Source organism: Gymnoscopelus microlampas, assembly GCF_963454915.1.
Source record: "Gymnoscopelus microlampas genome assembly, chromosome: 7".
Taxonomy (NCBI): domain Eukaryota; kingdom Metazoa; phylum Chordata; class Actinopteri; order Myctophiformes; family Myctophidae; genus Gymnoscopelus; species Gymnoscopelus microlampas.
This window is the reverse complement of record NC_139944.1, coordinates 57,744,062-57,771,958: the sequence shown is the minus strand read 5'-3', so window position 1 is coordinate 57,771,958 and position 27,897 is coordinate 57,744,062. Positions and strand designations below refer to the sequence as shown.

The 27,897-nt window shown below is 40.9% G+C and overlaps 2 protein-coding genes across 2 annotated transcripts in view; one reads left to right on the top strand and one right to left on the bottom strand.

The window, feature by feature from the left end:
* Positions 1-27,897, top strand: part of g0s2 (G0/G1 switch 2) — a 277,791-nt gene that overhangs the window by 156,336 nt on the left and 93,558 nt on the right. The gene's annotated exons all lie outside the window — the stretch shown is intronic.
* The window catches only part of LOC311049303 (extended synaptotagmin-1-like), a 123,972-nt gene that overhangs the window by 59,062 nt on the left and 37,013 nt on the right, over positions 1-27,897 (bottom strand). Inside the window, exons 19-32 of the mRNA XM_084062850.1 lie at positions 27,019-27,195; positions 25,059-25,144; positions 23,671-23,719; positions 20,291-20,380; positions 19,479-19,574; positions 11,083-11,154; positions 10,813-10,899; positions 9,600-9,746; positions 7,929-8,092; positions 7,231-7,438; positions 4,684-4,860; positions 1,858-1,940; positions 777-825; positions 345-434 (exon numbers count right to left, since the gene is read on the bottom strand). Of these exons, the coding sequence (XP_083918976.1) occupies positions 345-434; positions 777-825; positions 1,858-1,940; positions 4,684-4,860; positions 7,231-7,438; positions 7,929-8,092; positions 9,600-9,746; positions 10,813-10,899; positions 11,083-11,154; positions 19,479-19,574; positions 20,291-20,380; positions 23,671-23,719; positions 25,059-25,144; positions 27,019-27,195 (1,575 nt within the window). The remainder of the gene's footprint in view (positions 1-344; positions 435-776; positions 826-1,857; positions 1,941-4,683; positions 4,861-7,230; positions 7,439-7,928; positions 8,093-9,599; positions 9,747-10,812; positions 10,900-11,082; positions 11,155-19,478; positions 19,575-20,290; positions 20,381-23,670; positions 23,720-25,058; positions 25,145-27,018; positions 27,196-27,897) is intronic.

Here is a 27,897-nt window from a genome sequence, read left to right as displayed (position 1 = left end):
AACACTTTTAATCCCTAATTACATTCCATTACATTACATTCCATTCCATTCCATTACAGTCATTTAGCAGACACTTTTATCCAAAGAGACTTACAATAAGTGCATTCAACATAGGTAGGGAAGAACACTACTAATCACCAGAAGTCTGAAGTGCATTCTCTTCTAAAACAAGCAACTAAGAGTATATCTACAGAACAGAGACATTATACACAACCATAGAAATCACCAAATGCACCACAAATTATATTGAAATCTATATCTGTAACGTTTATGTCCTACTCGGGATTCGAACCAGCGGTGTGTTCTACCGTGTTACCAGGGAACCCACTCTAACATGTACTGACCTGGTCCAGATGGTCTGTAGTGGACACGGTAGGAACCCACTCCAACACCAGGTGTATCTGACCAGACTTCACATCAGTCAGACTGTACCACTAGAACACACACACACACACACACACACACACACACACACACACACACACACACACACACACACACACACACACACACACACACACACACACACACACACACACACACACACACACACACACACACACACACACACGTTGACAGGGGCCAGTTTAGAATGTCAGCCTCCTGAAGGTGTTTTTTAGGGCAGTTTAGAAAGTGAGTAGGGTTTTACACTCCTTTACTCCTTTAGGTACAGTAGAGCATTCCACATGTTGTTGCATAGCATGACAACGACTTCATTCCCTTACACTATGCATGATACAATAGTTAAACGTTAAAATAACTATTGCGACGCTCACCTGGTCTGTGTACTGAGACTGGATGATGTCTGCCAAGCTGATGTTCAACCTGCAGAACAACAGAGAACAAAGCATTCAACCTGATGTTCTACCTTTAGAACAACAGAGAACAAAGCATTCAACCTGATGTTCTACCTTTAGAACAACAGAGAACAAAGCATTCAACCTGATGTTCTACCTTTAGAACAACAGAGAACAAAGCATTCAACCTGATGTTCTACCTTTAGAACAACAGAGAACAAAGCATTCAACCTGATGTTCTACCTCTAGGAAACCATGCAAGGCACCAACCTGCTCATCAGGAGCAGTTAGGGGTTCAGTGTCTTGCTCAAGGACACTTCAACACTAACTCTGGGGAATTTAGAATTGAACTGGGAACCTCACGGTTCCCATCTGGCCACTCTACCCCTGAGCCACTGCTACTAGTATTGATGATCTCTAGTATCTCTAGTGTAGTATTGTAAGTCTTTAATTGTCTTGATGAATTGAATACACAGGACCACAATGGCAACAAGCCCTCAGGGTTTTTTTGTGTTATCCTTTTAGCATCATTGTATACAGTAACAGTGCCTCTGTACTTTATGCAAACTGTTAATAAAGTATTTAATTAACACTTTTCTACAAGAGCATCCAGTACATACACATGTTTATACACATCCTACATAACAGCCCTTTAAAGCTCTATATTCTGATCATAATCTTTACTATGTCTGTTTGTCATTCTTTCATCACTTCCAATTACACTTGGAATAAATTGTTATCCCGATATATATATATATATATATATATATATATATATATATATATATATATATATATATATATATATATATATATATATATATATATATTCTGTTTACTAAAGAGCTGGAGAGACAGGGAGACCTCTGTTATTGAACAATCACTGTATAACAATGATTATTATTATTATTATTATTATTATTAATATGTTGTCATACAACGGTGACACCAGCGTACAACAGACTATAAATGAAGCATTACTCTATAGATAATATTATATATAATATAGTAATCTCATTACTCTATAGATAATATTATATAGTAATCTCATTACTCTCACCTGCCCAGGAAGTCATCTCTGTTCATGTCTTTATCATAAAGCTCCACCTTCAGCACCAGTCCTAGCTGAGGCCTCAGCACCACCTGAGAACATAACCACAAAGAACATTAATAATTATACTAATTAAATAATAATAATAATAATAATTAAATAATAAGAACATGACCACAAAGGACATTCATAATTATACTAATTAAATAATAAGACCATGACCACAAAGACAAATACATTATGAAGAAGAAGAAGAAGAAGAAGAAGAAGAAGAAGAAGAAGAAGAAGAAGAAGAAGAAGAAGAAGAAGAAGAAGAAGAAGAAGAAGAAGAAGAAGAAGAAGAAGAAGAAGAAGAAGAAGAAGAAGAAGAAGAAGAAGAAGAAGAAGAAGCAGCTCAACACATGGATATGAGGTGGATGCAACCAAACAAGGCAAATCAGAAACTCTTTATTGTCATTATACTAGACCAGTGGTTCTCAAACTGTTTCATGTGAAGGACCCCCAAAATGATATACATTTGGCTGCAGACCTACTCAACCCCCCCCATCTGAAAATGTTTTGTGTCAGGGAGACCCCCAGAAGAGAAGATTTGTGTTAAAAAAAATCTAAATTATTCAAAACACTTTCAAGATTTTTTTTTCCTCCAAAATAGCAGATGTGCAAGACAAGTATATCTGTATTACAGTATTTAAATAGCCAACGTATACAATATGGATAAAGAGCAACTCGGAGCATTAAAAGACATGAAAGGAAAGCAAAAGGAAATCTATCTTACACTGATTTAGCTGTGCCAGATTTACTGTTTATATTTTATTAAATGGTATGTAGGGGCGGCAGTGGCTCAAGGGTAGAGTGGCCGGGTAGAGTGAACTGGAAACCGCAAGGTTCCCAGTTCGATCCCAGGCTGGGGCGCTCCCTTAGAGCCAAATTCCAATACCGAGAATCTCGGCCACTCGCTCACTCCCACTCGGTCACTCCGACTTCCAACCGGAAGTAGTCGCGGTCCAATTGTTCATGGAGGAGGCGAGTGGAGTCGAGTGGAGGAGGCGAGGAGGCTCTCCACTTCCGCATTCAGCGAGTGTACATCAAGTGTATCCTCGACCACTCTCAACAGCTCCTCCGCGGCAGACTTCCGCATCACGTGTACACTTTTTTTTGTTTTTTTCCCCTTCTCCCGTGACGTATACATGGTCCTCCTCCTCCACATGTGCCGAAAACACCGGCCGCACCCCCCCCCCCCTCGCCCCCGCCGCTCACTCGTTGCGCAGCTCACACACACACACACACACACACACACACACACACACACACACACACACACACACACACACACACACACACACACACACACACACACACACACACACACACAGTGTAAAGTAACTGAAAAGACCGCAACAAGCCACTGGCTTTATTGCGTTGTTGAATGATATAAAGCATAATACAATTATACATTGTAATATATTGTGCACACTTTCTGTCTCAAAAGCTGTTTCTATTCGTGCATGCCTCAATGCAGTACACGGACAACTATAAATGACTGAGACAAAGATTATGTTAACATTTTTAACTTCTGGGACGAAGAAAAAGAAAAGAAAACGGGAGGAGAACGCTCGTCCTAAAACACTCTACCCCATTTTTTTCACGGGCCGAGGCCACCGGGATTAGACCTGGGGCGAGGTGTTTTAGGACGAGAGGTGCGCGAACAGCGCGATGGAGAAGGACCCGCCGATATTTAATATTGTTTGTTGGTGAAACAATCATGACTGATACACATGAAAGAAGACCCTTCACAGCTAAATAGAGAATTTTACATTTTAAGAATCGGTTCAGAATTGAATGAGTACGACTATAGTTAAATGTGAACCGGTTTCTGCTATAAATATGCATCCACCGTTCTGCGCGCTCCTTGGCTGTGACGTTTCCTTTTTGCCACGCATCTACACTTCATGGAGTACATTTTTGTACTGGGATTCTGGGGACTGTACGAGCAATAAGAGGGACAGGTCAGGATTAAATTCATAAATGTAAGTTTGCTCATCCTGGCGCTTCATTCACTATTTCAGGAATAAATGGCCTTGCACAACAATGTTAACTATAAAGATAACGATGTGGCCATCCATCCATATTGATGAATTGTCTATTCTTATATTCTGTATAATTCTATACCTGCATATTATTCTATGCATAGTATATTTTCATCCACGGCTCTGGTCTAGCTTTGTGAGACGTCATAAGTGATCGCGGAATTTGCCGTCGCTTTGAAATGACGCTGCTGAGTGCAGTCTGATCCTTTGAGGGAAACCGCTCGACCACTCGTCCTCTCAAATAATCCTCGGCTCCTCGCAGGGGCGGGGCTTAGGCGCGAGTGGAGGAAGCGAGGAGAGTGAGCGAGTGACCGAGTTTTGGGGAATGGAATTCAGCACTAGAGTTAGTGTAGAAGTGTCCTTGAGCAAGACACTGAATATGGTGCCTTGTATGGTTTCCTCCTCCATCTGTGTGTGTGTGTGTGTGTGTGTGTGTGTGTGTGTGTGTGTGTGTGAGTGTGAGTGTGCGTGTGCGTGTGCGTGTGTGCGTGCGTGTGCGTGTGTGTGCGTGTGCGTGTACGTGTGAATGTGTGTGCACGCGTGCGTGTGCGTGCGTGTGCGTGCGTGCGTGTGCGTGTGTGAATGTAACGCACAATCTATGTAAAGCGCTTTGGATAAAAGCACTATATAAACGCACCATTTACGTTGTTTTTTGTATTATTAAATAATATTTTTTCTGACCTGTGACAAATGCCCTGTATTACAAAACAAACTAATACAACCTAAATACAAACTAAAGTAACCTCACCTCGTACATCTCGTTCCAGATGGGGTTGAGGTTCTCCTTGATCACATGACTGGTGAAGGTCGTGACCCCCACACTGACCTTGACGTAGGGGTCACTCTTACCCTTGACCATGCCTCCCATCTTGTTGTCCTTGGCAACCAGACTCTGAGCCTCCAGAAGGTGGATCCTCAGGAAGCCCTGAAGAGGAGAAAGGGAATTCATTTAAGCAATCAGTATCAGAGCCAAAGCATCATATCATCGTTGTCGGGCAGAAACCAACTGTCTCCATGTTTCTACGGGTGCGTTCGAAAATACAGCACTGAGTGCACTGGCCAATACAAACTAATAGGCGAGTGTGCTCCGGTGCGCTATTTCCGAACGCACCCAAAGTTGTTATTGTCTTTAATAAATCAGTGTTATTGAACAGCCTTTAGTCTATGTGTTTGTTTTACAAATATTGAACCAATGAAAAGTATTAAAACGTGTTTCTAATTAAACCTCCTAACTCCATTGGATCCTCAAACTGTCCATCATCTGACTCATTCTAATCAATGATGGACCAAACAACTATTTCCACATTCTTTTCTTTTTCTTTTTTTAACAATATGGTTTTTGTTTTTAAACAAAATTCTAAGACATGACAAGACAAACTTTACACAATGTTTAGATATTTTACACAGGATCAGAAATAAAAGACCAGACACCTAACAGACACCAAAATAAGACTTAAATAAAACAGAACAACACATGGGGCAAATGCAACAGCGTCCAATAAAGTGCATTAAGTCACAACAGTTTATGAGGTATTTCCATTATCATCATTTCGAAGCATGTCCAACACGCCAACATCCCTTAACACTTTCGGTGCCGAAACCGTAAAATCACGTGTTTTCAATCTTTTAGTTTTTAGGAAGGAAGGGACAGATGGATCACCGTGCCAAAAAACATGGCTCCCCGTCTGCTTCCATTCTATCTCCTTGCAAAAAACCTCTGTATCTCAGAAAACTTTTTCCGGTGGGGAAAACGAGTCATTTTGGATGCACGATCACTCCGCCATTTTGACTCGCGTGAGAGATGTTATCGTTCCAGGCGTTAGCCAGGACCATCGTGCATCATGCACGCATGCATTGTTTTTCATGGATTGCTTGTCGTCTAGAGTCTAGAGCTTTAAACAGCGCAACGGTGAGATTTCTGGCACCGAACGTAATCTGTTATTATAAAATTCTGGCACCGAATGTGTTAAGAGTTGGGTAAAAGGCCCCCAAACCCGATCATATAATTCACTTTTCCTCTTCAGAAGATCCTTTCCATAGCACAGAAACTGCTCATTTCTCTGAGCCATTGGCTCGCCCGTGTTCTTTGAACGTTCTGCCATGATAAAGCAAGTGTGTGCTTCGCTTAGAGTAACGACATGTCCAAAATAATTGGTTTATTCCTTGGTATGACCAGGGTTTCAGGATATAACACCAAAATGAAACGTTTTGTATCTTTACATCCAGCATTATATAAATGATTTGTGAGATCTCACCCCAAAATGTCACAATCTCTCTGTATTCCCACATACAGTGTAAAGGTGTGCCCTTCCACCGCTCACATTTAACGCAAATGTCTGGGATATCTCTATTAAACTGATGTCATTTAGCTGGTGTTATATAAGTGTGCATCAACCAGTTATATTGTAGCAGTCTTAATCTAGTATTTGCAGAATATCTCCACATTAATGGTCAAAACCCTCCTAACTCCACTTGAGCTGTATTTGGGTAAAGTGATGATCATTAGGGTGACCATATGTCCCGCTTTGTGTGGGACAGTCCTGCATTTCAGTGACTTTTCATGCGTCCCGCAAATTGAGACGCTGTCCCGCATTTTGATTGATAGGCTCCAGTTTTCAAATGTGCGTTTAAAATCTTGGTTTTATCAACTAACTGGCTGTGCGCAGCGGAGCAGTGGAGCCTGTCATCAGGGGGCGGGTCGTGTGTGTGTGTGTGTGTGTGTGTGTGTGTGTGTGTCTGTCGAGAAACGCAGCCCAAAACACACTCGCCCCTATGTTTTTTCGCCGACCGAGGCCGCCGGATATACCCGCCGCGAGTGTGTTTTGGGACGACTCGTCCCAAAACACACTCGCACTATAATCAAACGGAAAAATCAGGCAAAAATAAGAATTAAATAACATAACCCTAACCTAGCCTAATACTTAAATATATACAAAATAACAAAATCCACCCAATAACCAAACATTTTTGTGTGGGCGCACAGGCTTTGCGTGACCCGCGATGTCCCGCAAAAGGGGTTCACCTGTCCCTCAATGGGCCTGTTTGGAGATGGACACCCTAATGATAAAGTCACCAACTTTGATGAGACAGGATTGTGTTGTTCTGAAAACATGTTTTTTTCATTTCCTGAAAAGTTAATATTTTGGACATAGCTTGTTTCTGCCCGACAACAGAGATATATAACCAGAGACCACACATGAAGCCAAAGCATCATCTATGGGACACAAACAATAAGATAAGAGTCTAGACGACGTATCAGGGGATTGAATACTTGTGAGTTTTAAAGGTCTTCTACCTCAGAGCCAAAGGAGACGTCTGGGGAGGTGTGAGGAGGCTGGAGCACAGCAGGAGTTGGGACGTCTCCTCCTTTCACCTCCTTCTGAAGGGCGGCTGATTCCTGCACCTCCCCAACATGCACCTCCCCAACCTGCACCTCCCCAACCTCAGGTTCACAAACCGGCGCAAAAACGGCCTCCACAGCGGGAGTGTCCACTGAACTTGACCTGTGAACAAAGGAAAACATAAAAGAATGAATGAAAGAAAGAATAAACGTCAAGAACCACATTTCCACTAAATCACTGAATCCATGATTATTATTTTTTTGCCTTTACCCTTTTTTCTCCCCAATTGAGTCTTTTGTTTCCAATTAACTCCTCCCCACACACACACACACACACACACACACACACACACACACACACACACACACACACACACACACACACACACACACACACACACACACACGTGTGTGTTGTCACTGCTGTTGTATCCTACTGACTCACCTGCCAGTGAGGAGACCCTACCGGGAGGACCTACTGTAGGGCCTTTGTCCTACTCCTCCCGCCCAACACTCCCTGCCCCCCCCAGCCCGTAGGAATGCAGTGATATCCCCCCCCCCCCCGGCTTCCCTCCCCCGAACACGGGCCAATTGTGGCCGTATAGACGCTCGAACCCACAACCTCCATGGTTCTCTGGTTTTACAACACTCACCTCTGCTTTACATCTGTCTCCTGTCTGTGAGGCGTAGAGGAGGGTTCTGGAGCGGAGGAGGGTTCTGGAGCGGAGGAGGGTTCTGGAGCGGAGGAGGGTTCTGGAGCGGAGGAGGGAGGCCTGGGTGTAGCCGTGACAACGGGACACTTTGTAGGGACCAGCATCTGTAGAGACACCACAACAACATCAATGACTTAACAGAGAACACACTTTAAAGGGATATTTCACTTTTCCAACATGTTTGGTATATCATCTTAACGTCTACTCAGGTTTCTGTGTTTCAGATGTTAAAGGTAGGGTAAGTGATTTTCTTTGGTTAAAATAAGTGTTAAATAGCTCTATATTCTGATAGTACTCATTGCTATAGAGTGTTTGTTCAGTAAAAGGAGTCTCCTTGTCTCTCCAGCTCTTTATAAAACAGAAAATGCATTTTCGTTTTAGTTTCAGTTTCATAACTAGTTGTACGAACTCTTGTTTTAGTTTTGTATTGGTTTATTGGATCTTGTTTAGTCGATACACTTATTTGTCTGAGCTCGTGCTCATTTGATTTTGCTATTTTGTCTCATCTGTTAAAGAAAGTAGGTAGCTGATATATTGCACTTTTACCTTAGCGCTAGGTATACTCTTGGTTGCTTGTTTTTTGCAGGAAATGCACTTAAGACTTCTGGTGATTAGTAGTTTTCGTTCCCTACCTATGTTGAATACACTTATTGTAAGTCGCTTTGGATAAAAGCGTCTGCTAAATGACTGTAATGTAATGTAATGTAATTTCCAATTTTATCCAATCAGGATAGAGAACTCAATCAGGATATAGATTAAACAAGTGAAATTGGAAGTGATGACACTAAGAAATGAGCATGCAAAGTTGGAACTGGAACACTATACAAATGAAGCTTAAAAATGGGTACTTTCTCCTGATTGGCTGAGATTTTGACACCTACCGGAAAATGTATTTTCTGTTTATTAAAGAGCTGGAGAGACGGAGAGACTCCTGTTACTGAACAAACACTCTATAGCAATGATTACTATCAGAATATAGCGCTTTAACCTTTTAACAAAATACTTTTTGTTTTAACCCAAAAATATCACTTACCCTACCTTTAAGTTGCTTGATTCACTATTTAGATATTTGATATTTACTCATTGTAACTTCAAACTCCATTTTAATCATGTTAGATTCATTGAAAACACTTGTACTTGGTTCTGATGACTGATACTGCCCTTCTAATGTGTGAGGAGACCGTGTTTTTCCCCCCAAAAAAATATGAATCAAGCGTGAAATATCTTTTTAAAGTAGAGCTAGAATCACCATCACAATATACTGTATCGTCTCATCATAGGTTTACAGCCAGGTGCCTGCCAGACAGACAGACAGACAGACAGACAGACAGACAGACAGACAGACAGACAGACAGACAGAGACAGACAGACAGACAGACAGACAGACAGACAGACGTAGACAGACAGACAGACAGACAGACGTAGACAGACAGACAGACAGACAGACAGACAGACAGACAGACAGACAGACAGACGTAGACAGACAGACAGACAGACAGACAGACAGACAGACAGACAGACAGACGTAGACAGACAGACAGACAGACAGACAGACAGACAGACAGACAGACAGACAGACAGACAGACAGACAGACAGACAGACAGACAGACCTTAAGTTCAGCTCTCAGAAGGATCTGACTGTCTGGTGAGGCTCCATCCAGGTGAAGCCACTGGTCCAGGACCAGCTGTGGTTCTGAGAGCAGCTCTCTGACCGGAACCACCACCGAGCCAATGGGAAGAGTCCAGCTGTGAGACAACTGATAGGACACACAGAGAACCAATCAGGATCCAGCTGTGAGACTGATGAGGATAGAACATACACAGTAGTCTGCGGTAACGCAATAGAGCACCGAAGTCTGACGTCATTTACACATCCTGCCTGGGTCGCGTTTTTTTCCCTCCTCCGTTCTGAATCCCCATAGACGTGTTTAACCCATTGAGACCTGAAGCCGATTCTACATGTCTCCTAAATCCCAACAGTTTTCTGAAAAACGTATGTTTCTATATCAGTGGTGCTCAATCTTTTTCATGTCAAGGACCCCCAACATGATATGTATTTGGCCGCGGACCCCCATCAAAATATCTTGTTCCAGGGACCCCCCCAGAAGCAAAGATTTGAGTTAAAAATGTTCGCTTTAAAAATATATGTATTCAAAGATTTGCACACATTTTCACGATTTTTCAAAAATAGCAGATCTACAAGCTCATAGCGTGGCACTCGGTGCCGCGCTATGAGCTTGTATATCTGCTATTTTTGAATAGACCAAAGTGTAAAATAATGCTTTTTAGCTCAAATCTAAAAATGACACAGTTCCAGGTCTTAATGGGTTAATATCGCGTCAAATAAGAACTGTGTTCCAAAAATAAACTAATGATCCCGGCGGTTTGACTCTTATGGATATGAAGCATCAACTGACGGTGAGAAAACCATAATGTTACTTCCGCCGAATGAGTTACATTTTCTCCAGAAACAGACTGTATCAAATATGAGTGACTGACTATCATAAACCATACAATATCTATCACACACTTTGTGATCAGCTGCTGAGGAGACACCAGCACTGTGATGAATGAGAGAGAGAGATAAAACTACAGTAAACTAAGTTCATGTGTGTGACCGTTCCTCAACCAAGCTGGAAACCTAACCTTGACAACATCTTTCAAAAAGATCAGATTACTGTACAAGCTCACAACGCGCCACAATGCGATGCTTTGTGAGCTTGTAGATCAGCATTTTGTTTTGTTATTTGACATACACACAGTACAACACACAGTATAGGAAGCGTTGAAGTGGTTAATATGGTGTGTCGTCACGGTGCTTACCTTAACGATCAACATGTCTTCTCTGGGGTCACGAACCAGGAAGCAGAAGGCCTCGTTCCACTGGGGTGATGTGGTTCGATCGCACACCTTCACAGAGGACACAGTCAGTGAATACTGTAGCTCTCTATCACTGAGCTATGAATACAGTGGCTTCCTTGAGACGTTGGCTTGCCTTGGGCACAAAACGTTTGAAAACCACCGGATCAGACGCCAGAGTGTTAGTGTATAACAGTAACAGTAACAGTAACAGTAACGTCAAGAGGGTCTTACTGTAGTTTTGTGAGACGTTTTGCACAGAATAAGTTCCGCTCCAACTTTAGGCTCCTTTCCACTGGTCTTCAGCTGGACAGAGGAGAGACATGTATCATATTAATAACAATAATAAGACTTTCCACTGGTCTTTCCATTGATCCACATCTATAACAGACATAACTCACGAGTAGCATGTCTCTATAACAGACATAACTCACAGGTAGGATGTCTCTATAACAGACAGAACTCACAGGTAGGATGTCTCTATAACAGACATAACTCACAGGTAGGATGTCTCTATAACAGACAGAACTCACAGGTAGGATGTCTCTATAACAGACATAACTCACAGGTAGGATGTCTCTATAACAGACAGAACTCACAGGTAGGATGTCTCTATAACAGACATAACTCACAGGTAGGATGTCTCTATAACAGACAGAACTCACAGGTAGGATGTCTCTATAACAGACATAACTCACAGGTAGGATGTCTCTATAACAGACAGAACTCACAGGTAGGATGTCTCTATAACAGACATAACTCACAGGTAGGATGTCTCTATAACATACATAACTCACAGGTAGGATGTCTCTATAACAGACATAACTCACAGGTAGGATGTCTCTATAACAGACAGAACTCACAGGATGTCTCTATAACAGACAGACCTCAAAGGTAGGATGTCTCTATAACAGACAGAACTCACAGGTAGGATGTCTCTATAACAGACAGAACTCACAGGTAGGATGTCTCTATAACAGACAGAACTCACAGGTAGGATGTCTCTATAACAGACAGAACTCACAGGATGTCTCTATAACAGACAGAACTCACAGGTAGGATGTCTCTATAACAGACATAACTCACAGGATGTCTCTATAACAGACATAACTCACAGGATGTCTCTATAACAGACAGAACTCACAGGATGTCTCTATAACAGACAGAACTCACAGGTAGGATGTCTCTATAACAGACATAACTCACAGGATGTCTCTATAACAGACATAACTCACAGGATGTCTCTATAACAGACAGAACTCACAGGTAGGATATGTCTCTATAACAGACATAACTCACAGGATGTCTCTATAACAGACAGAACTCACAGGTAGGATATGTCTCTATAACAGACATAACTCACAGGATGTCTCTATAACAGACATAACTCACAGGTAGGATGTCTCTATAACAGACAGAACTCACAGGTAGGATGTCTCTATAACAGACATAACTCACAGGTAGGATGTCTCTATAACAGACAGAACTCACAGGTAGGATATGTCTCTATAACAGACATAACTCACAGGATGTCTCTATAACAGACAGAACTCACAGGTAGGATGTCTCTATAACAGACAGAACTCACAGGTAGGATATGTCTCTATAACAGACATAACTCACAGGATGTCTCTATAACAGACAGAACTCACAGGTAGGATGTCTCTATAACAGACAGAACTCACAGGTAGGATGTCTCTATAACAGACATAACTCACAGGATGTCTCTATAACAGACAGAACTCACAGGCAGGATGTCTCTATAACAGACAGAACTCACAGGATGTCTCTATAACAGACAGAACTCACAGGTAGGATGTCTCTATAACAGACAGAACTCACAGGATGTCTCTATAACAGACATAACTCACAGGTAGGATGTCTCTATAACAGACATAACTCACAGGTAGGATGTCTCTATAACAGACAGAACTCACAGGATGTCTCTATAACAGACATAACTCACAGGATGTCTCTATAACAGACATAACTCACAGGTAGGATGTCTCTATAACAGACATAACTCACAGGTAGGATGTCTCTATAACAGACAGAACTCACAGGTAGGATGTCTCTATAACAGACATAACTCACATGATGTCTCTTTAACAGACAGAACTCACAGGCAGGATGTCTCTATAACAGACAGAACTCACAGGATGTCTCTATAACAGACAGAACTCACAGGTAGGATGTCTCTATAACAGACATAACTCACAGGATGTCTCTATAACAGACATAACTCACAGGTAGGATGTCTCTATAACAGACAGAACTCACAGGATGTCTCTATAACAGACAGAACTCACAGGTAGGATGTCTCTATAACAGACATAACTCACAGGATGTCTCTATAACAGACATAACTCACAGGTAGGATGTCTCTATAACAGACAGAACTCACAGGATGTCTCTATAACAGACAGAACTCACAGGATGTCTCTATAACAGACAGAACTCACAGGTAGGATGTCTCTATAACAGACATAACTCACAGGATGTCTCTATAACAGACAGAACTCACAGGATGTCTCTATAACAGACAGAACTCACAGGTAGGATGTCTCTATAACAGACATAACTCACAGGTAGGATGTCTCTATAACAGACAGAACTCACAGGTAGGATGTCTCTATAACAGACATAACTCACAGGATGTCTCTATAACAGACAGAACTCACAGGCAGGATGTCTCTATAACAGACAGAACTCACAGGATGTCTCTATAACAGACAGAACTCACAGGATGTCTCTATAACAGACAGAACTCACAGGATGTCTCTATAACAGACAGAACTCACAGGTAGGATGTCTCTATAACAGACATAACTCACAGGTAGGATGTCTCTATAACAGACATAACTCACAGGATGTCTCTATAACAGACATAACTCACAGGTAGGATGTCTCTATAACAGACATAACTCACAGGTAGGATGTCTCTATAACAGACAGAACTCACAGGATGTCTCTATAACAGACAGAACTCACAGGTAGGATGTCTCTATAACAGACATAACTCACAGGATGTCTCTATAACAGACATAACTCACAGGTAGGATGTCTCTATAACAGACATAACTCACAGGATGTCTCTATAACAGACAGAACTCACAGGTAGGATGTCTCTATAACAGACATAACTCACAGGTAGGATGTCTCTATAACAGACATAACTCACAGGATGTCTCTATAACAGACATAACTCACAGGTAGGATGTCTCTATAACAGACAGAACTCACAGGATGTCTCTATAACAGACAGAACTCACAGGTAGGATGTCTCTATAACAGACATAACTCACAGGATGTCTCTATAACAGACATAACTCACAGGTAGGATGTCTCTATAACAGACATAACTCACAGGATGTCTCTATAACAGACAGAACTCACAGGTAGGATGTCTCTATAACAGACATAACTCACAGGATGTCTCTATAACAGACATAACTCACAGGTAGGATGTCTCTATAACAGACAGAACGCACAGGTAGGATGTCTCTATAACAGACATAACTCACAGGTAGGATGTCTCTATAACAGACATAACTCACAGGTAGGATGTCTCTATAACAGACAGAACTCACAGGATGTCTCTATAACAGACAGAACTCACATGTAGGATGTCTCTATAACAGACATAACTCACAGGTAGGATGTCTCTATAACAGACATAACTCACAGGTAGGATGTCTCTATAACAGACAGAACTCACAGGATGTCTCTATAACAGACATAACTCACAGGATGTCTCTATAACAGACAGAACTCACAGGTAGGATGTCTCTATAACAGACATAACTCACAGGTAGGATGTCTCTATAACAGACATAACTCACAGGTAGGATGTCTCTATAACAGACAGAACTCACAGGTAGGATGTCTCTATAACAGACATAACTCACAGGATGTCTCTATAACAGACAGAACTCACAGGTAGGATGTCTCTATAACAGACATAACTCACAGGTAGGATGTCTCTATAACAGACAGAACTCACAGGTAGGATGTCTCTATAACAGACAGAACTCACAGGTAGGATGTCTCTATAACAGTCATAACTCACAGGATGTCTCTATAACAGACAGAACTCACAGGATGTCTCTATAACAGACATAACTCACAGGATGTCTCTATAACAGACAGAACTCACAGGATGTCTCTATAACAGACATAACTCACAGGATGTCTCTATAACAGTCATAACTCACAGGATGTCTCTATAACAGACATAACTCACAGGATGTCTCTATAACAGTCATAACTCACAGGATGTCTCTATAACAGAGAGAACTCACAGGATGTCTCTATAACAGACAGAACTCACAGGTAGGATGTCTCTATAACAGACAGAACTCACAGGTAGGATGTCTCTATAACAGACAGAACTCACAGGATGTCTCTATAACAGACATAACTCACAGGATGTCTCTATAACAGACAGAACTCACAGGATGTCTCTATAACAGACAGAACTCACAGGATGTCTCTATAACAGTCATAACTCACAGGTAGGATGTCTCTATAACAGACAGAACTCACAGGATGTCTCTATAACAGACAGAACTCACAGGATGTCTCTATAACAGTCATAACTCACAGGTAGGATGTCTCTATAACAGACAGAACTCACAGGATGTCTCTATAACAGACAGAACTCACAGGATGTCTCTATAACAGACAGAACTCACAGGATGTCTCTATAACAGACAGAACTCACAGGTAGGATGTCTCTATAACAGACATAACTCACAGGTAGGATGTCTCTATAACAGACATAACTCACAGGATGTCTCTATAACAGACATAACTCACAGGTAGGATGTCTCTATAACAGACAGAACTCACAGGATGTCTCTATAACAGACAGAACTCACAGGTAGGATGTCTCTATAACAGACATAACTCACAGGTAGGATGTCTCTATAACAGACATAACTCACAGGATGTCTCTATAACAGACATAACTCACAGGTAGGATGTCTCTATAACAGACATAACTCACAGGATGTCTCTATAACAGACAGAACTCACAGGTAGGATGTCTCTATAACAGACATAACTCACAGGATGTCTCTATAACAGACATAACTCACAGGTAGGATGTCTCTATAACAGACATAACTCACAGGATGTCTCTATAACAGACAGAACTCACAGGTAGGATGTCTCTATAACAGACATAACTCACAGGATGTCTCTATAACAGACATAACTCACAGGTAGGATGTCTCTATAACAGACAGAACTCACAGGTAGGATGTCTCTATAACAGACATAACTCAAAGGTAGGATGTCTCTATAACAGACATAACTCACAGGTAGGATGTCTCTATAACAGACAGATCTCACAGGATGTCTCTATAACAGACAGAACTCACAGGTAGGATGTCTCTATAACAGACATAACTCACAGGTAGGATGTCTCTATAACAGACATAACTCACAGGTAGGATGTCTCTATAACAGACAGAACTCACAGGATGTCTCTATAACAGACATAACTCACAGGATGTCTCTATAACAGACAGAACTCACAGGTAGGATGTCTCTATAACAGACATAACTCACAGGTAGGATGTCTCTATAACAGACATAACTCACAGGTAGGATGTCTCTATAACAGACAGAACTCACAGGTAGGATGTCTCTATAACAGACATAACTCACAGGATGTCTCTATAACAGACAGAACTCACAGGTAGGATGTCTCTATAACAGACATAACTCACAGGTAGGATGTCTCTATAACAGACAGAACTCACAGGTAGGATGTCTCTATAACAGACAGAACTCACAGGTAGGATGTCTCTATAACAGTCATAACTCACAGGATGTCTCTATAACAGACAGAACTCACAGGATGTCTCTATAACAGACATAACTCACAGGATGTCTCTATAACAGACATAACTCACAGGATGTCTCTATAACAGACAGAACTCACAGGATGTCTCTATAACAGACATAACTCACAGGATGTCTCTATAACAGTCATAACTCACAGGATGTCTCTATAACAGACATAACTCACAGGATGTCTCTATAACAGTCATAACTCACAGGATGTCTCTATAACAGACAGAACTCACAGGATGTCTCTATAACAGACAGAACTCACAGGTAGGATGTCTCTATAACAGACAGAACTCACAGGTAGGATGTCTCTATAACAGACAGAACTCACAGGATGTCTCTATAACAGACATAACTCACAGGATGTCTCTATAACAGACAGAACTCACAGGATGTCTCTTTAACAGACAGAACTCACAGGATGTCTCTATAACAGTCATAACTCACAGGTAGGATGTCTCTATAACAGACAGAACTCACAGGATGTCTCTATAACAGACAGAACTCACAGGATGTCTCTATAACAGTCATAACTCACAGGTAGGATGTCTCTATAACAGACAGAACTCACAGGATGTCTCTATAACAGACAGAACTCACAGGATGTCTCTATAACAGTCATAACTCACAGGTAGGATGTCTCTATAACAGACAGAACTCACAGGTAGGATGTCTCTATAACAGACATAACTCACAGGTAGGATGTCTCTATAACAGACAGAACTCACAGGTAGGATGTCTCTATAACAGACAGAACTCACAGGTAGGATGTCTCTATAACAGACAGAACTCACAGGATGTCTCTATAACAGACATAACTCACAGGATGTCTCTATAACAGACATAACTCACAGGATGTCTCTATAACAGACAGAACTCACAGGATGTCTCTATAACAGACAGAACTCACAGGTAGGATGTCTCTATAACAGACAGAACTCACAGGTAGGATGTCTCTATAACAGACAGAACTCACAGGATGTCTCTATAACAGACATAACTCACAGGATGTCTCTATAACAGACATAACTCACAGGATGTCTCTATAACAGACAGAACTCACAGGATGTCTCTATAACAGACAGAACTCACAGGTAGGATGTCTCTATAACAGACAGAACTCACAGGATGTCTCTATAACAGTCATAACTCACAGGATGTCTCTATAACAGACAGAACTCACAGGATGTCTCTATAACAGACAGAACTCACAGGTAGGATGTCTCTATAACAGACAGAACTCACAGGTAGGATGTCTCTATAACAGACAGAACTCACAGGATGTCTCTATAACAGACATAACTCACAGGATGTCTCTATAACAGACAGAACTCACAGGATGTCTCTATAACAGACAGAACTCACAGGATGTCTCTATAACAGTCATAACTCACAGGATGTCTCTATAACAGACAGAACTCACAGGATGTCTCTATAACAGACAGAACTCACAGGATGTCTCTATAACAGTCATAACTCACAGGTAGGATGTCTCTATAACAGACAGAACTCACAGGATGTCTCTATAACAGACAGAACTCACAGGATGTCTCTATAACAGTCATAACTCACAGGTAGGATGTCTCTATAACAGACAGAACTCACAGGTAGGATGTCTCTATAACAGACATAACTCACAGGTAGGATGTCTCTATAACAGACAGAACTCACAGGTAGGATGTCTCTATAACAGACAGAACTCACAGGTAGGATGTCTCTATAACAGACAGAACTCACAGGATGTCTCTATAACAGACATAACTCACAGGATGTCTCTATAACAGACATAACTCACAGGATGTCTCTATAACAGACATAACTCACAGGATGTCTCTATAACAGACAGAACTCACAGGTAGGATGTCTCTATAACAGACAGAACTCACAGGTAGGATGTCTCTATAACAGACAGAACTCACAGGATGTCTCTATAACAGACATAACTCACAGGATGTCTCTATAACAGACATAACTCACAGGATGTCTCTATAACAGACAGAACTCACAGGATGTCTCTATAACAGACAGAACTCACAGGTAGGATGTCTCTATAACAGACAGAACTCACAGGTAGGATGTCTCTATAACAGACAGAACTCACAGGATGTCTCTATAACAGACATAACTCACAGGATGTCTCTATAACAGACATAACTCACAGGATGTCTCTATAACAGACAGAACTCACAGGATGTCTCTATAACAGACAGAACTCACAGGTAGGATGTCTCTATAACAGACAGAACTCACAGGATGTCTCTATAACAGACATAACTCACAGGATGTCTCTATAACAGTCATAACTCACAGGTAGGCTGTCTCTATAACAGACAGAACTCACAGGATGTCTCTATAACAGACAGAACTCACAGGTAGGCTGTCTCTATAACAGACATAACTCACAGGATGTCTCTATAACAGACAGAACTCACAGGTAGGATGTCTCTATAACAGACAGAACTCACAGGATGTCTCTATAACAGTCATAACTCACAGGATGTCTCTATAACAGTCATAACTCACAGGTAGGATGTCTCTATAACAGACAGAACTCACAGGTAGGATGTCTCTATAACAGACAGAACTCACAGGATGTCTCTATAACAGACAGAACTCACAGGATGTCTCTATAACAGACAGAACTCACAGGTAGGATGTCTCTATAACAGACAGAACTCACAGGTAGGATGTCTCTATAACAGACATAACTCACAGGATGTCTCTATAACAGACAGAACTCACAGGATGTCTCTATAACAGTCAGAACTCACAGGTAGGCTGTCTGCTCTCTCCACATAGACAAACAGAAGGCCTGCCGACGGTACCGCCTTGTTCTGGTAGGACTGTCTGGAGAGGAACCGGAGAACCTGAACCCACAGAGACACAAACACTGAATGAGACATTACTGTGCGTGTGTGTGTGTGTGTGTGTGTGTGTGTGTGTGTGTGTGTGTGTGTGTGTGTGTGTGTGTGTGTGTGTGTGTGTATATATTGTTGTTGTTATTGTTGTTGTTGATGAGAACAGTAGAGAGGTTCTCATTCTAGAGGTTGGCTGTGCGTTCATATTTGGCAGCCTGGGCCATGTTCATAACTTTAAGCTCGTTGTTAGAGGCCTTCAGATGGCTGGTCTCTCAAAGAGAAAAGCCAAACAGCTAGCAAAATATTGCTCAGTGTCAGCTATCATTGGCAGTCGCGCTATTTGGAGACGGCGCTGCTATCTGTACCCTTAAGCTGTATACTGACAGTTTGGCCCTACGTGTGTGTAAAACTGTATAACTGTAACTGTGATTGCCTTTGTCGGCAGGTATGCCGTAGTAACCCACAGTGTCAAATTGCACTACTAGTATTTGTGTCCTTTAGACCTTGTATTTATGTGGACATAAATAAAGAAGTGTGTGTGTGTGTGTGTGTGTGTGTGTGTGTGTGTGTGTGTGTGTGTGTGTGTGTGTGTGTGTGTGTGTGTGTGTGTGTGTGTGTGTGTGTGTGTGTGTGTGTGTATGTGTGCGTGCGTGGCTGCGTGCGTGCGTACTGTATTAATGAGGCATTACTGTATGTGTGCTAACTGCACATAATAAGATACAGACCTGGTCCAGACCCTCTGACTCAGTTGACTTGGGAACCCATTCCAGAACCAGATGAACCCGACCAGACTTCACATCCTTCAGGTTGTACCACTGAAACATGATCCATGCATACATTAAAACATGATCCATGCATACATTAAAACATGAGCCATGCATACATTAAAACATGATCCATGCATACATTAAAACATGATCCATGCATACATTAAAACATGATCCATGCATACATTAAAACATGATCCATGCATACATTAAAACATGATCCATGCATACATTAAAACATGATCCATGCATTTAGACAGTATTATAAACATTATCCATGCATATATTATCATAAACATGATCCATGCATACATTAAAACATGATCCATGCATACATTAAAACATGATCCATGCATTTAGACAGTATTATAAACATTAGCCATGCATATATTATCATAAACATGATCCATGCATACATTAAAACATGATCCATGCATACATTAAAACATGATCCATGCATACATTAAAACATGATCCATACATACATTAAAACATGATCCATGCATACATTAAAACATGATCATGTTTTAATGCATACATTAAAACATGATCCATGCATACATTAAAACATGATCCATGCATACATTAAAACATGATCCATGCATACATTAAAACATGATCCATGCATACATTAAAACATGATCCATGCATACATTAAAACATGATCCATGCATACATTAAAACACGATCCATGCATACATTAAAACATGATCCATGCATACATTAAAACATGATCCATGCATACATTAAAACATGATCCATGCATACATTAAAACATGATCCATGCATACATTAAAACATGATCCATGCATATATTAAAACATGATCCATACATATACATTATCATAAACATCCCTATACAGTATCATAGATCATGATCATACAGTTGAGGAAGAAGTTATATGGCTGCTTATTTTTAACCTCTATATTACACCATCACTTATAATACTTCTACAATACATTATGATATTGTTGTTTTGGTACAGTCTATCTATAGATGTCTCCACTAGGTCTAATAGTTATTGTTTTAACACAGTCTATCTATAGATGTCTCCACTAGGTCTAATAGTTATTGTTTTGGTACAGTCTATCTATAGATGTCTCCACTAGGTCTAATAGTTATTGTTTTGGTACAGTCTATCTATAGATGTCTCCACTAGGTCTAATAGTTATTGTTTTAACACAGTCTATCTATAGATGTCTCCACTAGGTCTAATAGCTATTGTTTTGGTACAGTCTATCTATAGATGTCTCCACTAGGTCTAATAGTTATTGTTTTGGTACAGTCTATCTATAGATGTCTCCACTAGGTCTAATAGTTATTGTTTTGGTACAGTCTATCTATAGATGTCTCCACTAGGTCTAATAGTTATTGTTTTGGTACAGTCTATCTATAGATGTCTCCACTAGGTCTAATAGTTATTGTTTTGGTACAGTCTATCTATAGATGTCTCCACTAGGTCTAATAGTTATTGTTTTAACACAGTCTATCTATAGATGTCTCCACTAGGTCTAATAGTTATTGTTTTGGTACAGTCTATCTATAGATGTCTCCACTAGGTCTAATAGTTATTGTTTTGGTACAGTCTATCTATAGATGTCTCCACTAGGTCTAATAGTTATTGTTTTGGTACAGTCTATCTATAGATGTCTCCACTAGGTCTAATAGTTATTGTTTTAACACAGTCTATCTATAGATGTCTCCACTAGGTCTAATAGTTATTGTTTTGGTACAGTCTATCTATAGATGTCTCCACTAGGTCTAATAGTTATTGTTTTGGTACAGTCTATCTATAGATGTCTCCACTAGGTCTAATAGTTATTGTTTTGGTACAGTCTATCTATAGATGTCTCCACTAGGTCTAATAGTTATTGTTTTGGTACAGTCTATCTATAGATGTCTCCACTAGGTCTAATAGTTATTGTTTTAACACAGTCTATCTATAGATGTCTCCACTAGGTCTAATAGTTATTGTTTTGGTACAGTCTATCTATAGATGTCTCCACTAGGTCTAATAGTTATTGTTTTGGTACAGTCTATCTATAAATGTCTCCACTAGGTCTAATAGTTATTGTTTTGGTACAGTCTATCTTGTTTTGGTTCACTTTGTCCTTCAGGCAGCTACAGCATAACTATGATCTCTGCCCTGAGCTCCAGGCAGAACTACCCTACCACTGACATGAGTGTTAATGTACTTCTGACCATGATATCATGTACATAAAGCATAACCACCTCCACCTAGAATATTGTCTCCACTCCTACATGTGCCTTATCCATCGCTGATTGATCCAGAATTCCAGGACACATACAAGCAGCTGTTTTAACCCATTAAGACCTGGAACTGTGTCATTTTTAGATTTGAGCTAAAAAGCATTATTTTACACTTTGGGCTATTCAAATATAGCAGATATACAAGCTCATAGCGCGGCACCGAGTGCCGCGCTATGAGCTTGTAGATCTGCTATTTTTTGAAAAATCGTGAAAATGTGTGCAAATCTTCTGAATATATATATTTTTAAAGCGAACATTTTTAACTCAAATCTTTGCTTCTGGGGGGGTCCGCGGCCAAATACATATAATTTTGGGGGTCCTTGACATGAAAAAGATTGAGCACCACTGATATAGAAACATAAGTTTTTCAGAATACTGTTGAGATTTAGGAGACATGTAGAATCGGCTTCCGGTCTCAATGGGTTAAAAGCAGAACTGCTGGGGTTTGTTCCCAGAACAAGAGAACCTACAGACATACAGACTTCCCTCATGATGTTGGTTCTTAAAATAACACACTCTTAGTCTTCCTCCGTGCTCACACACTCCTCTAGCTGGACTGATGGGAACTCAATAATCATTCTTAGTCATCTTTATGACTCTGACTTAAATAAGGATTCTTATTCCTCCTCGTGGAAACCAGCGTCAGACTAAAGTTTCAGTATTTCCCATTAACGCTAAAGATCATTTAGTCTCTGTCGGTTTGAAACCTCATTATGTCTAAAACTGTTGCTTTTCAGGATTCAAATTCAAAAACAACACAAGTAGCAGATCTACAAGCTCGAAACGTGTCGCTTCGTGCCGCGTTTCAAGCTTGTAGATCTGCTACTCTGATACCTTTGTGAGAAACATCATGTATTAAACGACTCAATGTGACATAGCTCTGTTCAACACGATGCTGAACCCACTCCAACTGTACATAATTTTTGCCCATTTTATTCAACTGTTTTTTATATATTTTGACACTTGTTTTGTCAATGTAAATGTATGTTTCCTCATGGCAATAAATCTGTAAGTCTCTCTGTATAAAGAGTGTCTGATACATTCCTACATTGTAAATCGTTCTCACCTGGTCTGTGTACTGAGAGGAGATGATGTCCTTCAGACTGATCTTCAACCTGGAGACATGTTGACATGATTGAATTAGAAATGAAGCATGTGGAAGCATTGTATCTTCTCCAAGCAGTGTTCACTTTGGCGACTCTAAAACTATGAGGACAAATATTAGTCGACAACCTTTTTTCACTGAGGAAAACTGAATAAAAACTAAGCTACGATGACTTTGACCCCAAACACCCAGTGACTCCAGGTAACAACACTGATGATGTGTCCAGGTGCATCAGTCCATGTTTTATTGACTGGCACAAAATGTTGACAATTTAAACTAAAATGTTAGGGAGGGAAAAAAGGGAGGGACTAATGGAGACGAGATCCAGAGGAACTAAGACTAGTCATTTTATGCTTCCAAAAATAGCCGATCTACAAGCTCACAAGTACGAGTATAAATCAGGCATTAGGCAACGCCATCACGACGCGCCAACATAAACTTTAGTCGACTAAATAAACTGTAGATTTAGTCGACTAAAATCTTATGATGTTTAGTCCACTAAAACCAGACTAAAACAAAAACATTTCAGAATGACTAAAACTAAGTGGAATTATATTCAAAAGACTATCTATAGAGCACCGAAGTCTGACGTAATTTACGCATCCTACCTGGGTCGAGGCTTTTTTCCCCCGTTGTGAATCCCCATAGACGTGTTTAATATCTTCAATATCGCGTCAAATAAGAACTGTGTTCCAAAAATAAACTAATGATCCCGGCGGTTTGACTCTTATGGATATGAAGCATCAACTGACGGTGAGAAAACGCTAATGTTACCTCTGCTGACTAAGTTACATTTTCGGCAGAAACAGACTGTATCAAATATAAGTGACTGACTATCATAAACGATACCTCCTCCCTGACAATATCTCAGAGACACTTTGTTTATTTTTGGACCACAATTCTTATATGAAACGATTCTATGATGACCCAATGTTATTCTCCATAGAGACATGACTTTACAAACCAGGGGATGAACGAGTGACGTCAGGACTTCTGCACTCTATGACTAAGACTAATTAAAAATTAGTTTGCTGTCACAAGGAGATGGTTGTAGGATGTAGCTACCTACCTCCCTCCCTCCCTACCTACCTATCTAACTCCCTACCTACCTATCTAACTCCCTACCTACCTACCTATCTAACTCCCTACCTGCCTATCTAACTCCCTACCTACCTATCTAACTCCCTACCTACCTATCTAACTCCCTACCTACCTATCTAACTCCCTACCTGCCTATCTAACTCCCTACCTACCTATCTAACTCCCTACCTACCTATCTAACTCCCTACCTACCTATCTAACTCCCTACCTACCTATCTAACTCCCTACCTACCTATCTAACTCCCTACCTGCCCATGAAGTCATCCTTCATGTCCATGTCTTTGTCCAACACCTCCAGGTGCAGCTCCTGACCGGGCAGGTCCGTCAGAACCACCTGGTACAGACAGACAGACAGACAGACAGACAGACAGACATACAGGTTAAAGGGTACATTTCCTTTTTCATTGATCTGTTGTCCATTGAGAACAGTGGATCAGTCATTAATGCCCTACTGTAGGGGTGCACCAATCACAATTTTGAGGTACCCATCCCGATCCCCTCCCTCAGGATCGGACGATTTATTTAGAAAGTAAAGTATTTACCCTTTGCTACTACAGTATCTGTCTTGTTTTAAATGAACCCATACCATATTGATGACACTGACTTGTAGCTTAGTCTGGCCTTTATTAAACAATCATTATTCATTAACATGACCTGTTCAATAGGAGGGAGCTCCAAATATGATTCAGTAGAGTACAGTATATCAGCTTTAAGCTTCAATATATCACACACAGTGTTGAATGAAGAGAGGATTGAATGATACTACAGTAACTAAACAAAAATACAGTACAAACAAAACAATGCTAACCTAGACCTGAGGTATAGTATAGTAAAAGAGAAATAAATTGGGACGTTCCATATATTATTATATGGTATAATATCTTCTGATCTGAACCTCAGTCCCAATCAGAGCATGTGAGCGGAGCAGGATGATTTGTAACGTAGCGGGGAGCGGGTTTATAAAAAAGGAACTCGGAGCGAGGGGGCCGACCGGAAACGAAATAATTCTGGTTCCGTTTTTTTCGTTCCCATCCGTTTCCTGTCTAGGAATCAACTTTGGAGTCGATTATTTCGGCTGTGGTTTTTCTCACCGCATCCCACGGTCTAACGTTATAGGCTGTAACTTCAAAATGGCGGAACGGATCGGCTCGCTTTTTTCACTGCTTGCTTCACACGGATCCCGTGTTTGTGTCAAACCAAATGAATGCGATTTTTTACCGGATTTAGCGGGGTCTATGGCGACATGAAGAAAACAAAAAAACAACAATAAAAGCTTGGCACTGGTAAGTACATTATGAGATTAACCTCTGGCGTTCAATGTGTTAAGCATGCCCGGTCGGTCACACGGACACAATCCTCAACACTTTCTGCAACAGAAGTGCACACAGCGTACATCCCTGATCTAGATTTCATTCAAATTTCTCCGTAATCCACACAAGTGTGTTTATAAACACTTTGTACCAGTTTAGTTATATCACCAGCCGATCAAAGGATACGATTTGAAACGAAAGTGACGGGTTTCGGCTGAACGAACCACACTCGTTTTGCGACTCGAGTCCCCGCCTCTCTCTCTCCTGGTGATTAATCATTAACCCACAGGATTTAATATTGTACGTCTTACGAAAAAATACATAAAAAGGAAACTTGGATGGCATCTTTTGTCCATCTAGGCTCATGGGGACGCATTTGTGCCAAAAGAGAAAGTGTATCAGACACACAGCAAAATACTGTTTTTTTTAGCTGCTGAGTGGCGGGTCTGAGCGGAGTGGGCGGTGTGCAAAATTACCGTATCGGGAATTTGACGGCGGCCAACAGAGTCATTATAGGAGCTGAAATCGGGCGATTTAAATCGGTGACCGATCGATCGAAGCAACTCCACCCTACTTGATCAGCCGTGTGTCACACCGAAGCATCAAAAGTAGCAGATCTACAAGCTCTAAACGCGGCGCGAAGCTACTATACTATAGTGTACTATACTATGTTAAATGTACTATATTCTGTTTACTAAAGAACCTGAGAGACCCCTGTGACCGAACAAACGCTCTGTAGCAATGATTACTATCACAATATAGTATTTAACCTTTTTAACAAAAAAATGATATACAAAAAATATCACTTACCATACCTTTAAGTGTTAAGTGTTAAATGTTATTGTTTTGCTAGGGACCCCCTGGAAGCCCCTCAAGGACCCCTGGTGTTGTGACATACCTGGTACATCTCGTTCCAGGTGGGGTTGAGGTTGGACTTGATCACATGACTGGTGAAGGTTTCCCCCCCGATGTTGAGGTTGACGTAGGGGTCACTCTTCCCCTTCACCAGACCCCCCATCATGTTGTCCTTAGGGACCATGTTCTGACCCGCCAGCAGGTGGATTCTGAGCAGGCCCTGAGGAGGACAAAAAGACACAATGATTAAAGGATGTTTGAGGTCATTGTAACGTCTACTCAGGCTTCTGTGTTTCACACCAGATACTTTTTAAGTTGTTTGATTCACTATTTAGATATTTGATATTCATTTGATATTCAAAGTGGATGACACAATCATCTCTAGCAAAGAAGAGATGACCTATCTGGATGTATTCTTGACAAATACCTGACAGGAGAAAGCATGGCAACAAAGGTGTTCCAAAGAGTAAACCAGAGAACCACATTTATGGGCAGAGTAAGAGTTTTCTCTTTTGTCAACCCTCAGGCCCTCAGGACCCTCTCAGGGGCCCTGATTCAGACCCTTTATGACTATGCTTGCACCTCTTGGTACTCCAACACCTCAGTGTCACTGAAGACTAAGCTTCAAACCTCCCAAAACAAACAAAACAAACTGATTCGACTACTCCTCGGACTGGGGCCCATGACCCACCTCTCTCCCACCCACTTTGTCAGCCTAGGCTGGCTCAGGGTGGAAGACAGGGTTAAACAACTGAAAATGGGACTGGTCTTCAAAATTGTATATAGTGTTTTTTTTGTCTGTATTTTTGTGTTGATATTTGATGTTTGGTTGCTACTATACAGTATATATGTCTATGAATTGAATACCAAGGACCTCAATGGAAACAAGACCGCAAGGATTTTTTTGGACGGACCTTTTAGA